General features: G+C 36.3%; 1 protein-coding gene across 6 annotated transcripts; it reads left to right on the top strand.

Moving 5' to 3' along the window:
• Positions 1 to 356: 356 nt before the first annotated feature.
• On the top strand, positions 357 to 6,135 carry Epgn (epithelial mitogen). 6 transcript variants are annotated; one of them, XM_026408474.2, is made up of 5 exons: positions 357 to 487; positions 1,038 to 1,127; positions 3,808 to 3,928; positions 4,662 to 4,814; positions 6,081 to 6,135. In XM_026408474.2, exons 1-5 carry the CDS (start codon positions 445 to 447, stop codon positions 6,133 to 6,135), a joined length of 462 nt encoding a protein of 153 aa, XP_026264259.1. In that variant the 5' UTR covers positions 357 to 444. The 6 variants fall into 6 exon arrangements, with proteins under 6 accessions (XP_026264259.1, XP_026264261.1, XP_026264260.1 ...); XM_026408476.1 differs by having other exon boundaries at positions 445 to 487; positions 1,038 to 1,100; positions 4,662 to 4,688; XM_026408475.1 differs by having other exon boundaries at positions 445 to 487; positions 4,662 to 4,688.
• The last annotated feature ends 9,061 nt before the right edge of the window (positions 6,136 to 15,196 follow it).

The raw sequence follows: 15,196 nt of genomic DNA, 5'->3' as shown, positions 1-15,196 counted from the left end.
TCAAGGGGTTTTTATTATTATTATTAACAATAATTATGCTGTCTCCTAATTTTCCGATCTCTTTGTTGGAATTCTTCCTTGATTTCTAGCCCAACTGGTACACAGTTCTGTTCACACCAGTGGAGACTTTTCTGAACTCATGTTCTTTTGGGTTGTTGTTTTAAGTACTTTTACATATAGGAGTATGCCCACAGGTAACAGGAAACCAGTGTTTCAAAAGGAAACTTGATCACATCGCTAGATAACACAGGCATCCCAAACAAGTGTGTGAGCGCCCCAAGGCTTGGGGCTGCTGCCAGAAGTACATATTCTTCTGATTGGTAAGAACTGCCAGATGACGCTTCATGAAATATATAATGCAAGAAAGACTCAGAGAGCTCAATAAAAGCCTTCCACCCGTCAGGTTGGGAGGATAAGAGAAAGAAAGTAAAGCAACTACAGAAGATGGCTTTGGGAGTTCCAATATCAGTCTGCCTTTTGTTCAACGGTAGGTAATTTCCCTTTTGTTTAATTAACTTTGTATCAAGGTGGGATATAATGTAAATGTAAATGGGATTTATTCTCCCTGAATTAAAGAGATGTTGGTTTGTAAGAGTTGTTCATGATAAAGATCAGAATAATTAAATCTGTGGGTTAATGTAGTTTCTTATGAAACTTCTGTTCCTCTCCTGGTATGTTTTGATTCCTTTTTTTTTTTTTTGAGAATTCCAAAATGTTTGCTCTGTAGAATTGAAGAGTAGTTGATAACATTTAGTTACAATACCACAGTATTATATCCTTGTGATTGAATTAATATATAAATGCATTCACTTTTTCTTTAAAATTTATGTGTTTCTATTTTCCATAATTATAATGTAGTTGATGGAATGGCTGAAAAACAGATAAGCAAATGCCCTAGTCAGGTTCTAGATTTAAAATGGAATAAATTAAAAGCAGAATGGAAATAGGATTAAATACAGTAAGAAAAACTCTGGGTCTATTGCTTGCACCTGGATAGAGGCACACCTGCTAAAGATGCTTCCCCCCACCCCCAACAGCAATGACAGCACTGACAGAAGAGGCAGCCGTGATTGTGACTCCCCCAAGCTCAGTCCAGCAAAGTAATTGGACCATGAACAAAACCGAAGGTATTTTCTTCCCATTTTTGTACTTCAAATGACTTCTTTGAAACCTTTGAGAAAAACTTGGATTATGATAGAAACAACATTGGAAATTTTTAACTATATGTTTTATAGGGTTATCAACACTTTTAGCAAGATGCTATTAAATTGAAGTGACAGATAAATGTGTGAGCCAAGAATTGCCCTTTTAAAAGGAGGAAGTGAAACAAAGGAGAGAAAGAAAAGTTGTCTTCAGCCACTGTCCTGAATGTGAAGTGTACCATATTTTCTGCTTGGCTTCCAATAACCCATGTGTGTTCGGTGACAGCTCATTTCCATTTTGGCATTCTTGAAGGGGCATCATATTTTGATCTATGACTATAGATCAAAGCTTAACAGTCAAAGAAATCATGGACAAAATGAAGCATTCTCCTTCATCTTTGGAACCATCTTTTTTCTTGCTTGTTTTTGGGGGGCTTTTGTTCTTTTAGCATGTGCTACTTTTCCTCCCCACTTACACTTGATTTTTTTTTTTATTGATGGTGATGTATTTTCTTTTCTATTTTATTGTTATTGTTGCAGTGGCTTCTGGCTGCTGTTGAGCGTCAGCATTGTTTTCAAACCTGTTTGAACTACAGGTGAACTTGGAAAACTTGTTGCCTGTCATGACCTGAGACTGAGTGGTTTTGATTCTCATGCAAATCACTTAAGGCCCCCAGAGGTGAATGCTGGTGATGTGACCCAGGATGGAGGAAACATCGGATCTTACTCTGAGTCCAGCAAATAAAAGATAAAGTCCAATATTTCAATTTTAAATGAAAGATAGTAGTATTTAACTGTTCCTCATTCCACAATTAACTTAAAAAATTGAAAATATTTTATCTATTTGATTTTTTGAATATCAATTTGCAAAACAAAATGAGAGTGGGTTTTAGAATAACTTTTAGCCAAATTCTTTGTCTTCTGAACCTTTGAGCAAAGAGGGAAAATTTTTATTGGAATATGATCAATAATACTGTAGAAAAAATAAAGAAGTGTGGTTTTCTCTCAGTGATTGATGTCATAGCAATATTCCCAACACCACATTTTTTCCTTCCTTAATGGTTAATTGCAAATAAATTAACTGAATTATAGGCAATAGGAATGGAAAAGTGGGATGGAATATGTCATCTCTCTATTTTTTCTTTGTTTTCTTGATGAAAAACTTTAGTTTTTCTTTTCACTTTTTATTTATTTTGAAAATATGAATCTAGTATCTCAGAAAATCTTAAATTAAGTTTAATATTCTCCTTAAGGGATGGATAAGTCTCTCTGTCATAGCTTTTCTTTGGAAATGGCTTCTTTCAATTCTCACATTTTCCAAAAAATCCCATTTTAGGTTTGGTTAATTGATTTGAGTAATCTTGAATTAAGAAGAGCCTAGCACAGCTTATAATGGGAAATTCTCACTGCCTCAGAATTAATTATTAAAATTGTAAATTGTGTTCACTACATCACATTTAACAAAATGAATGTGAATTCTAAGGTAATATTGGACATTCTTGATAAAAAGGTAAGTGATATAATATAATATCCTGTTGGTCCCTGAGTACCTAAAGTTTTATTTTTTCCAATATAAAATAAAAATATCCTTTAGATTATTTTTCCTAAAATGAAGAAATAGGTTTCTCTTAACCTCCTTAACAAAGCAAATATGGTGATTTGCCACATAATAACTAACCATGAGGGACACATTCATTCATAGCAATGATAAATTAAAATACCAAAAACTTTGCTTGAGAAATAGTTAACTGAAATATACCAAAAAAATCAATTCTGCAGTTTTATGCAAGAGTCATCCCCACTGCATAATTAGTAAGGATGGTCTACGTATGTCTTTAGCATATCAGAAGATGGGAGGCATCCTGAACCATATGTGTGCTGCCAGAACATATCTTCCTGAAGAGGATTTCCTCTAAGGAGGTTTCTGGACACTTGACTACAAAAATTGTGTCTAGTCATGTTCAATTGCATCGTGTTAGAGCTAGAAATAAAAACCTGAGTTTTTCTAATCCCAGGTTCATGGCTTTTACCATTACTTCAGAATACCTCTTAACTGAGTTAAAATTTTAATTAATATTTGATGGAATTGTCATATAACTATTTCAGCCAGAACCATAAGTTGTTTCTGGATTCCTGTATGGGTCATAACAAATACCTCTTCTCAAGTCAATTACAGAAAATGTCCCATTTTAAATTAGATTTAACATCTTTTCCTCTGGGGAAGGAATAAAATTGTTTATTATTTCACAAGCATAAATCCAGACCTTCCTAAGTGCCAACTACTCAATGTAAAGGAGAAAAATATAAAGATTATATGAGATGTTCTACATTTATCAGGATGCAGGCAGTGGTATGGGAAACATTACTCAAAATAACCTGCTAAGGTTAGAACCAATGCTGCCACCTTTTGGCAAACTTGCCTCTGTACGTGATTAGGTAGCTAAAGAATGGAACAATCATGGGTACACCTTTTCACTCTAATAAATGAATTACATTTCTGGATGATACTAACCAAACACTTGTAAATATAACCAACCTGCCAAAGAATCAATAGCTCAAAAGGCAAAGTACCCCTAAAATAATCTTAAATGTCCTCTTACATATGTGTTGAAAGTCATGAAGTAGGACACACTTCATTTGTTAGTATTATATCTCCTTTTTCTAGATGACTATGCAGAAGGACCCATAGCCTTGAGGTTTTCTCACCGTTGCCTGGAAGATCATAATAGCTACTGCATCAATGGGATGTGTGCATTCCACCATGAGCTAGAGAAAGCCATCTGCAGGTAATTGCAAAGAACTCCCAAGTCCTGGAGACAGGAGAAGGTGAACTTATGCCTTTGTTGTTTTACACAGTACAGTGCCACTCTCTACCTTATCTGGTTAAAACTGTGTTTGATCTGAATGTGACTTGCCAGTCCTCTTTGTACTTGACTTTCCAAAAAGGTTTTTTAATTTTTTCTAGTTCCCAGATTAGCAGCATCTGTGGAAGTTGGGGCTTTTTAGAAATGTAGAATTTCATGCTTCACCTCAGAACTACTAAATCAGAATCTGCATTTTAATGATATGCAAAGGTGAATCCTAGTTTTCACAGGATTATTTGTAGGATAAAATGAAACAGGGCAAGGCAAAAATCTTCATAAGAAGTTCACAATTTTTATGATCATTGATGTGCTTGGTCTTCTTTTTTTCCACATTTTTTATTGAAGCATTACAGTTGTACATGATGATGAGATTTGTTGTTACGTATTCATACATGCGCACAATTAAACAATATAATTTGGCAATATCACTCCCTGGTGCTCAGTTTTCTTGACAAGCATACTACACTTTGTGTCTACCATTGAGGGGAAAATATGGGGTCTTAATGAGATGATTATTGTGAAATTCAAGCTACTTCATACCTTAACACATTGATTTCACTTGGTGTTTGCCTATTTAAATTACTTCCTTTCCTCCCCACCACTCCCTGCCATTCTGTAGGCTTTAAAGTTACTTTTTTTTTTCTCTTTTTTTAAGGTGTTATACTGGTTATACTGGAGAAAGGTGTGAGCACTTGACCTTAACTTCATATGCTGTGGATTCTTATGAAAAATACATTGCAATTGGGATTGGTGTTGGATTATTAATAAGTGGTTTTCTTGCTATTTTTTACTGCTACGTAAGAAAGAGGTATGAAAAAGACAAAATATGAAGTTACTCTGTGTGCGTTCATTTGACAAATATCTGAAAAGCCTCTATGACATACCAGGCTTTGACATGTATCCTCTTTTAAAGAAAAAGAAGAAGGTGAATCTGAGCAGTTCCTCCGTAACATTTTTGATACCCTTCTCACAGAAGTGGTAAAAGTTTACCTTTAGTTGCAATAAGAGAGTTCAAATTTACAACTTCCTTTCTTCTTATATCTGTGTCTTCCTAAGTCAAAATTATAAATGAGGAGGATAGCAGGCCTCAAGTGGGTAGAGACCCAGTGTATCTTGTTTACAAGTACACATTTAGCATCTACTTTTGTGCTCAGAACAGACACTGAAAAAATATTTGTTGAATGAAAAAAAAATCAAGAAATAAGTATTCATCCTTATTTCTGGTTTTTCACACCTTAAATCTGCGTAATTAGGGAAAAGTCAAGCAATCATGTAAGATACATTAATTTTAAAAAACAATTATACTTCCCTTGATATACTTTACTGTTATCAGTTTAACATGACTAAAATTGCCCATCCAAAATTAGAAAAATTTGTTTTGCTTATGAGAGGATCAAATCAACATATATAAGTTGCATATTTATATAAGAATCTAAGAAGAATAATGAGGAAGAGAAGGAAGGAGAGAAGAGGTGAGGGAGAAGGTGGAGGAGGAGGCAGCCGGGGAGGAGGAAAGACCTGTTGGTGGTAATAAGCTAGCTGTTTGAGATCCAGTTCTGATGAGAGGATTGAGCATGTGACAGGTGGCAGGAGGGCTCTGAGGTGCAACCTGTGATGACATAAGGAAAGCAGAAGCAGCTAAGCAAATATGTAGCTTGAGCTGTCTTAGCTTGATTCCACAGGAAGATGGAGAATGTGAATGGCATCATAGACCTTCCCAAGGAGGACAGAGATCTTGGTCTCAGTTTACCTCATGGGTCAATCAGGCCACAAGCTATTCATGGTAGGTTAGTGGGCTAGTGGGCAGGGGTTTGAAATTTCCCAGGAATCTTCTGGCAAGGTGTTCTATTGGCTATGGCAGTCCTCTGGAGAATGATGGTGCTATCAGCCTGTTAATGCTCACAGCCACTGAAGGATGGGTCTACCATTGAAGGGGATCTGGGCAGGGCACCAGGAGAAAAATATGAAGTTACTCTGTGTGCGTTCATTTGAGCAACTGATACACCAGTGCATTCTGTGAACCACAATGACCAACACAAACCACAGTCATAAGGAAATCAATGCTCTGTTTTAGGTGTCTAAAACTGAAATCACCTTACAACATCTGTTCTGGAGGGAGACCACTCTGAGGATTTGTGGGCGTTTTCATCATGTCATTTGGGAAACTCAGTGGGCCCCACATTGAAATCCTCAAGTGAAAGAACAAAAACGTCAAGCTGTCTAGACTTGAAAAGAATGAAAATTGGGATCACAATGAAATAAGAGGAAAAGATTCAACATTGGTCTTTAGACTTTGCCATCATTAGGAGCCATGGAAGCCAAGTGAACGAGCTACAAAGGAAGAGGTCAAGTTTGCAATCCTAACCTGAGTTTGTTGTTTGGTTATTGTTCTCACTACAAAAAAAATGTGTTTTGTGCTTCTGACCACATCAGATGTAGGTTTTCCTGGGAATAATTGTCATCCTTGCAGCAAGCTGAAGCAATTCCAAGTTCTGCTTGCTACCCAGCATTTGGATAGCACAACCTAAATGTGGGCTCTTTGTTCACTCAGTGGACCTCATCCCAAGCATTCTGTTTTTATAGCATCAAAGGAGTTTAATTTCAATTTTAGGGTGATATCAGTGTTATGGCATCTTGAGTGAACCAAACATGTGTCTTAAGTGCAAGCCATTGAAAAGAAATGAATGTCCAAAGCAAACACAAATCATACCTAACTTATGATAATACTGTGCAACTTTTATCTGTGAAACATGGAATAAGCTAAAGACTTTCTCAGAACTAAAAGCCATCTGGATATCAAATCCAGAGTAGGCTAAGCATTTCTTTTCCATATGGATTATGAAATTCTCTGTTGGACTTATGTTCCTTCTCCTTTTGTCACTTCTAGTCATTATCAGTGGTATTAACTGATGACCATCCATTTGAACTGAAATTCAAGACTTCGGGTCTAAAATGACTAAAAGTCTACAACTGATCCTGAAGTAGAAACTGACAAACTAGACATGAGAGTTATTTCACCAGCCAACAGCGTGTGGAAACTTCACACCATTTCTGAACAGATTTGCACATAAAAAAAAAAAAAATGGAGCAATGGTAGAAATAACAATTTGGGAACCAAGGTCCTTCCTTTTTAATTATACTTCTGCTACAAAATTCATACAGTCTTGTGCAGGTCCCTTAATTTCCTGGGGCTTTGGTTTCATCTTCTACAAGACTCTTGTGGTTCTGAAGTTTAACAATGAGAGAAGAAAGAAGTTTTCTGCACTATTAAGTGACAGATGGAGGTGACAGTTCTATCATCAAACCAACCCCGAAGCCCCAAAACATACCACTAGCCATTATCTTAGATGTATATTTTAAAGATCAATTTATACAAATAATTTATTTTTAAGAAAAATATAAAATTAAATTAAAGAATTGTAACATTAAACGTCTTTAAGTTTCAACCTAATAGTGTGGGCTCCTATTGTGATGTCGATAAACAAAACAATTTTGATCATGAGATTGACAGAAAATCAAACCTGAGTGTTTGAACAATGGCAGCCTATTAATAAGCCTTCGTTTGCATTAAATTATAGATTTTTATTCGCTCCTAACTTCCCATTTCGCTTTCCTTTGAAGAGAAGGAATTTCACTTGCTTTGGTTTTCCTTCAGAAGGAATTTAACACAGATGAATCACAGGTCAGCACTTTCTGCCTGTCTTCACACAGCGTGCAAAGGTTACATCACCCCGAGGGGTGGGGAGCCAAGGTTCCACCCATGACTCCAGCACCGCACCTAGAAAGCTGGGCTCTTCCTGAGCATTTCAAAAAGATGTAAAAATGCCAGGGAGAGTCCAGGAAGGCGTGTCTTTAAGTAATTAAGGACTGCCTCTTAATGAAAGGAAAGAGGAAGCAATGATAGTGACTACAGAAATGGTAACCTAAATGGTTACAAATATTGGCAGTCTGTAAATGCCTGCCAGTTTTAAACTTATTACATTGAAATTAGAACAACGTCACAGCAGTTAAAATTTTCAGCATTGCTAATCCAAAATGTTAATCCAAACAAATACTAATACAGATTCCTTCTTTCACCTATGGAAAAGTATTCATTAACAATATAAAATCTACCCAGTGAGACTGTACAGAAACTTACAATTTGGTTTATGAAGACATCTGTTTGTGGTCTGTCCTATGAAATAATCTTGTGATCCCATAACTCCCAGAGTTAATTTTGCAGGAAGGAATCTCTGGCATTCCCATAGAGCTGGAGCCCCACCTGGCAACATTTACATACATAAAGGACTTGTACCTTGTGGGGGGGGAATGCATAAATACAAGATGATCTGTCAATTATTTCATCTTGTACATTTTTTTCTCCTGTATGCAGTAAGACCCTGAAAAGTGCCTACCCATGAACTTGCATTTGAACTCCACTTGCAGCCATCAACCATGGATCATTAAGTTGGGTGGATGACTTAGGAAAGAAATGACAGCATGCTGCTGGCATCTTTCACTAAATCAACCTGGCCAAGGGGTTCATCTGCTTCTTTCAGTCCCCCTTTTGTCTCTTCCCTATGTCTATCCTTCAATTCTTTGAGAACACTTTCTTAGCTCATCAGTATTGAGGAGTACATCATTATTTAGCATTTTGATGGGATGGGGGCAAACATTACAAAATCTCCTCTCCGAGCCAGTAAATCTCCAATTAAAAGAATTAAAATTGCTTGTCATTGTATCCTCTCTCCCCAAATTAGCTTTTTTTGTACAATCATGTTTTTGTAAAGTTTGAAGAGGGTGAAATTATAACATAGCTCGTCTTTCAAAATGCAAATCTAATCCTTTAGTTTTCACATATCCATTTTGGTGACGTCAATAAGATTTTCATTCATTATATTTAACTGAAAAAAGTCTTAAGAAAATAATAAGACAAACTTCAGCAATTTGAGCTTTTGATATTGAACATAAGAACAATTGATATACACAGAAGACTATGAGTAAGCCATCTAACTTCGATGCATTACAAAACGTAACATGCTTTCTGTGTGTGATATAAATATTGATATTCTTCAACCCACACTCATGGGAAGGGTTACCAAAATCTCTGTTGCAAAATACCACTCTTTCTGGCTTACATCATGACTGCATGACATCAGATGTGAGCATCTGCCAAGATGAACTGGAAGTGTTGAAATTTAATTTGTCATTGTCTGGCACTGGTGATCTGGGTGAGTCCACATTTCTGTCCAAACTTTGGTGCAGATCAATTCAGTAGCACATTCAGAAGCATATCTTCCAAATTCTCTAGGAAATTTGTTAATAAAAATTCAGTCAATTCTGAATTTTTCTGCAATCTGTATACAGGGTAAAAAATGGGAGTTCATAATCCGCTTGAATCAAATGTATGAAATATGATATGTCAAGAGCTTTGTAATGTTTTGAACAACTAATAATTAAAAAAGAAGAAAATTCTCATTGCAAAATAACAGAGAAAATAAAACCTTCTATCCCAGAAAAAAAAAAATTCAGTCAATCAATGCCCAGCCCAGAGCTCAAGAGCTTGAACAGTTAATCTGAGAATTCCAAGGCTAATTCTTGAGAATGTCCATGTACAAAAACATGTCCCATCATTTTACTTCACTCCTCTGCCAAAACTGAACATGATGAATGTTCTAGATTACAGGAAACACAGCTTCCAAAAAAAATCTCATAAAGATTAGGTGAATGATTATATGATAATAAGAATTGGATTTTTAGTCAGGCCTTATTTAAAACCCTCATGTTCTTTCTTTGTCTTTTTTGGGGGAGGCAGGTGGTGGGGTACCAGTACTTTCTTTGTCATTTTTATGTCTCAGTTATTGGAGCATAGATTTCCTAGATTGAATTTGGTTAAGACAAAGGACAAGCAGCTATCAAATTAGTACTTTTGATCTTTAAGAGGATAATAATTAGGTCTCACATCTTTCTGGAAAGAATGGCATCTCTAGATTTTTTTTGAATTGCAATAAAAATACTAATTCAATATTAAGTTCCTTGAAAATCAAGTTAAAGAAATAATTTGAGAGCTACCATTTGTGAAAACTTGCACTGTTTGAAAGTATTTGCATTATTTTGATTAACCCACACCTGTGGTTTCAAAAAGGCAGTTCACTTGTTTAAGGTCACATAGCTTTAAAGTGGCAAAGCCATGTCCTGAAGGAGTTAGAGTCAATCAATGCTGAAGTCCCTCATCTAAGTTCTAGATGATAATCTTTCCCAACATTTTATGGGAAATATTTACATTGGGTACTAAATCTTGGTGAACTTGGAGATGTAACCAAGTGATTTGTATGCAAATAAAATAGTTCCTTTTTGTTTTATATATATATATATATATATATATATATATATATATATATATATTCACCTTGTCACAGATCAATTACAAAAATTCCCTGCTGTCATCCTCAGATTACAATATGCATACCATCCTTAGGGTGGGGCCAGAACAGTGTCAAGTGCCTGGTGGCATGTGAGAACACAGACTGAGAAGAGACTGTAGACTGTAAATAAACCCTAGGTTATCCTCAGGATTAAAAGAGTGGGCAGGTTGCTGGAGAATATCCTCCCCAGTCTGTAGACAAGGGTTCTCTGTCACTGTGCTACCTTAAATTGGACACATCTAATAGGTTGGTTAAGGGATGTAAAGTGAGGTATCCAAGTGCAGATGGTTTTTCCATCTACATTAAAATCTTAGTAAATACCCTCTTTGCCCCACATCACCCTCAATCCTAACCCTAGCCCCATATGTGCTAGCAGTAAATGATGGTAGTCTGTCTGGGTTAGGGCCAAACTTGGAAACAATAGGAAAAATCTGTGCTATGGATTAATGACCTGTGTTCTAAAGCAGCTGTCTATTTAACCTTGCTGGAGCCTTCTGGATATGATATTCTTGTTTAAGTGGAGAATATAGAGTCTAAAAATGACCTTTACATTCCCTTCCTGGTTGGAAGGTGTATGGTGAAAATGTGATGCCTAGACAACAAATCCAGTCCACACATGAATTATTTCCTTTGACTTTCATGGTGTTTGTTTCAAATCAAATCCACATTTAGAAACCAAGATACTTTACTATAAATATCTAGTTTCCTTTGAGATGCAGATCATATGAACATTGGCCTTATCTTCCCACATAGCTTTGGTCAGGGGGGGTGTCCTCAACACCAACCAGTTTCAGTTGGTTAGGCTGCCAAGTTAAGTTCTCATGGGCTTTTAAATCTGCAAACTTGGCTCTTGGGATTAATTTGAAGATCTTTCCTCATCTAAATTCCTCTGAGTCTAATCAGGATGATGGCTGTAGAGGGCCCTGTTGTACTGCAAATCTCATAAGCTATAAAGGAATCTCAGATCAAAGAGTTACCCTGGAATGTGCTCTTGAGGAGAACCCACACTCACCTGAAAGCTGGCAGGGTGGCATCTGATGACTCAGATGCTGCCCACACCCTCAGCCACTCTCTGCTACAATTTTTGCCAGATTTGTCTGGGCACACAGCCCTGCTCAGGTTACCTCCCCATTGTGTACCATGCTTAGCAAGGACTCCTACCCCAGCAGTGAGCAGCCTGCCCCAGGAAGGCTTGGGTGGGCAGCCTCTTGTCTCTCCCCCTCCACTCTAGATGCCTAGCACCAGGGGAAGCCCATAGACGCTTTATGCTCCTGAATAGATGCCACAATTCCTTCTCTGTATTAGGGTCTCTACTGGTCTCTCTGCATGTATTATCCTCTCATCTCTATCTGCTAAGATGCTATAGGAGGTGTTTCAAGTGCTATCTCCTTGAAGAATTGTTAATTTACAAATGTCATTTCTCTGCCCTTTAACTCCCTTAGCATCTTAATTTTTTTTGGTACCCATCAGATATTTTATATATATTCTGCCATGTATTATGATTATTTATGTTCTTGGCTAAGTTCCAATGGTAATAATAATAACAAACTTCATTCATTAAGTTTATATCATAGTCTGGGCATAGTGCTAAGAAATTTATATATAGTATCTTTCTCAATCCTCAGAGACAAACAGGAGGAAGGTTGTGTTGTGGCAAATTGTGGTTAACAAGATGAGTGTCTGGAATTTGCTAAGGGTTAACGCCTTCCTTGCAAGCTGTCCAATATTAATCATACTTCTTTACTTTTTTCCACATTTTGTCATTTGGAGGAAGGGATGATATCGTCTCGTCTCATAGAACTTGTTGAGGGTAACAGTGAGTGCTCAGTGAATGTTAACTATTGATTGCAATTGTCAATCTATTTTTTTCAGATTAGGAAACTAAAATTTAGAAAGTGTAAGTAACTTCTTCACCTTTAGTTAATGGTAGAAGCTGGATTTGATTGCAAGGCTGTCCAGTTCCAAGGCTCCAGTGTCTCTGGGAGAGGCAGGGGAGCCTTGCCAAGCTGGTCAGTTTGGCTTCCAGTCTGAAGTGGGATCTGCATTCAAAGACAGCTGTATTTTGAATTCCAACTGGTTATTAGCTTTGTGATTGAGAAAAAAATTTAACCCTTCTAAATCACAGTTGCCTTTATGATAAAATGAGGAGAATTCCCCCATAGGGTCATTTTAGGATTATATTAAATCAGATAGCTAGTGTTAAATCAGATATCTAGAATATCTGGAACACAGTGCCCATTCTATAAATATTGCTGACTATGATTATTAAAAATTTGAAATTCTTATTGACACTCAATACATTTGATTTTATTTTAAGGTGTCAATATTCAAAAACTTCATCAGTAATACATTAAAGACAAATAAGTGAAAGGAAACCTAATAAAATGGCAACAGTCTCACATAGCTTCTATGGCTAAGGTGTACATAAATATGACACTTTATCTTGAAAAAGACCTGCAATTAGCTTGTGGAAGTGGACATTGGCAGAGTTGTAGCTTCAGAGTTATTATCAAATGACAGGCAGGATTATTGACATTGGATGGGAAACTTAACAGCCCTTGCAGATAGTACAGCCCATAACACAGATGTGAGCCAACATAGCTGGTATGTGCTTGAGATTTGTGCACACCTGTCCCCTGTGTGCATTCCCACACTCATCGAGTGTTCCTTTCAGATGAAATCATATGTAAGTACAACATTCCCATTATGTGCAAATTATTGCTTTATATTGGAATAAACTTAGGTTTTCAAAACACACATTAAAACAGAACTGACTATACCATGAAATTACCAGGATCTTTGTTTCTCAACCTAAACCTTAATTATAATTAAGAAGTATTTGAAATATTCCAATTATATTGTCCATGCAAGACCCTGGTGATGGTAGGGGGGTATGATAACCTTCATTTCTCCACCTAAAATTTAACAGGAGTGCCAAGTACACAATTTCAAGGCCTCATATTACTGTGGATTTAAGTTCTTGTTATCATATTATTTGTTCTGTCATTTGTCAAGCTATAAATGAACAGAATCCCTCAAGACTATGTTTTCTCTCTTAAGTAAACTAACACTGCAAGATGGCTTTCATTCTAACCTTGTCACCTTTCTGTACTACTGTGAAGAGTTTCAGTTCTCTGTCCTCTTATCATGACTTATTCCCCTCTTCATTTTTATCTTCTGAAGAAATTGTTAATTTTTTATCATAAGTATTGAAATGATTCTGAGAAAAATAGTTTTATCTCCTTCAGCAGGCTATACTAAGCACAAAATTAACCCAAAGTGGGCTGAGTTGTAGCATACACTTAATATATATGAGATCCTGGATTCAATCCCCAGCACAAAATAAATAACCCAAACTGCATATGTTCCAGCAGCAAAAACTTGTTCAAGAATTAATTAAATATTTAATAAAAAGGAATGCATTAAATAAAAGGAAAACTATAAAAGAATTAAACTTGGTATGTATTAGAGTCCCCAGCTTGACCCTAAAACCTGGGCCTTGGGCAAGATAGAATAGGGCAGGGTGCACATAGTAGAACAGAGCCACTCACCTCATGGCAGCTAGGAAGCAGAGGGGCTGTGAGGCTGGGGGTAGGGACAAAATACAACATTTAAGGTCACATCCCCCTTGACCTACATTTCCAAGTAGGAATCACCTCCCAAAGTTTCCTCAGTTTCCTGATATCACTGCCAACTGGGGGCCACACCTTCAATACGTGAGTCTTTGGGGGACATTCTAGATCCAAACTGTAACAGTTGGTTGAGAGTTGGTACATACATGTGTATCGACTTTCAAACTTAAAATTTAATAATTGTTTTCAATAATAATAATAATAAGAAGAAGAAGAAGAAGTAGCATTATAACAAGGAATCAAGAAAATAAAACTAGGAAGTGAAAATGAACCCATGGCTTATAGCATTTAAAAGTTGGCTAATTTACCAAATAATATTTTTGATATTGGATGCTCAAATCCATTAATGCACATGCTTTTGTGATTGATATTTTTATGTGTAGTTCTGTTTGGGCCATTCATGTTATGTACTTTGTTAAACAACGATATTCTAGTAATCAGATTACTTGAATTCCAGGTTCTAGTAAATTGTGTATTTCTTCTCTTATCAATGAGAAAATTGTGAGCAATTTTTCATCAGCTATTATCAGTGTTATTTATAATTAAAGTCCCTTATTTGTCCTAAAACTCTTCTTTCATTTCATTTGCACTTCTATCACCTTTGTTTTGCTATTCTCCTTGAAAAACTGTCCTTATTCTAGATATTCTCCTAATCAAAATTTGGTGAATATAGAAAACATGTGCAGGAAATATTTATTAAAATAAAGATTCCTGGGCCTTGACACAAATCAAGAAAATCAGAATTCCAGGAAGTAGTGTGTAGGAGTTTATCTTTTCAATAATACCATCCTTGGTATTGATTGGAAAAACAGTGCAGGATATTTTGAAATCTACTTGCCTTTGCCGCCTGTAGCTTGTATGAAACTGTTCAGTGAATTGCTAATATCATTTGTTCTTCTGCACATGAGCATGACCTTGACGTAGTCAAGATAATGACAAACTTGCACAGAAATATGGATGCTTTCAACACCTTTATTAGTATATTGACTGCCATGTTCTTACATGCAGTTTCTGTGTCAATGGTTCTCAAAATTCAGTGTATACAGGAGTCATGTGCCCGAAAAATTTATTAAAACTCAGATTCCTTGGTTCCAATAGAAATCAAGAAAATCAGAGTTCTAGGAGGAAGTGTCTAGAAGTTTATATTTTCAATA

Source organism: Urocitellus parryii, chromosome 10 (assembly GCF_045843805.1).
Source record: "Urocitellus parryii isolate mUroPar1 chromosome 10, mUroPar1.hap1, whole genome shotgun sequence".
Lineage (NCBI taxonomy): Eukaryota > Metazoa > Chordata > Mammalia > Rodentia > Sciuridae > Urocitellus > Urocitellus parryii.
The sequence above is the reverse complement of the archived record's forward strand: the minus strand, read 5'-3'. Positions and strand labels throughout refer to the sequence as shown.

What these genes read in the sequence shown, in the direction of transcription:
- Epgn (XM_026408474.2), top strand. Translation starts at nt 445, where the DNA reads ATGGCTTTGGGAGTTCCAATATCAGTCTGCCTTTTGTTCAACG. An exon ending in AGTCTGCCTTTTGTTCAACG is followed by an intron (nt 488 to 1,037) that starts GTAGGTAATTTC and finishes CACCCCCAACAG; the next exon opens with CAATGACAGCACTGACAGAA. An exon ending in CTAGAGAAAGCCATCTGCAG is followed by an intron (nt 3,929 to 4,661) that starts GTAATTGCAAAG and finishes TCTTTTTTTAAG; the next exon opens with GTGTTATACTGGTTATACTG.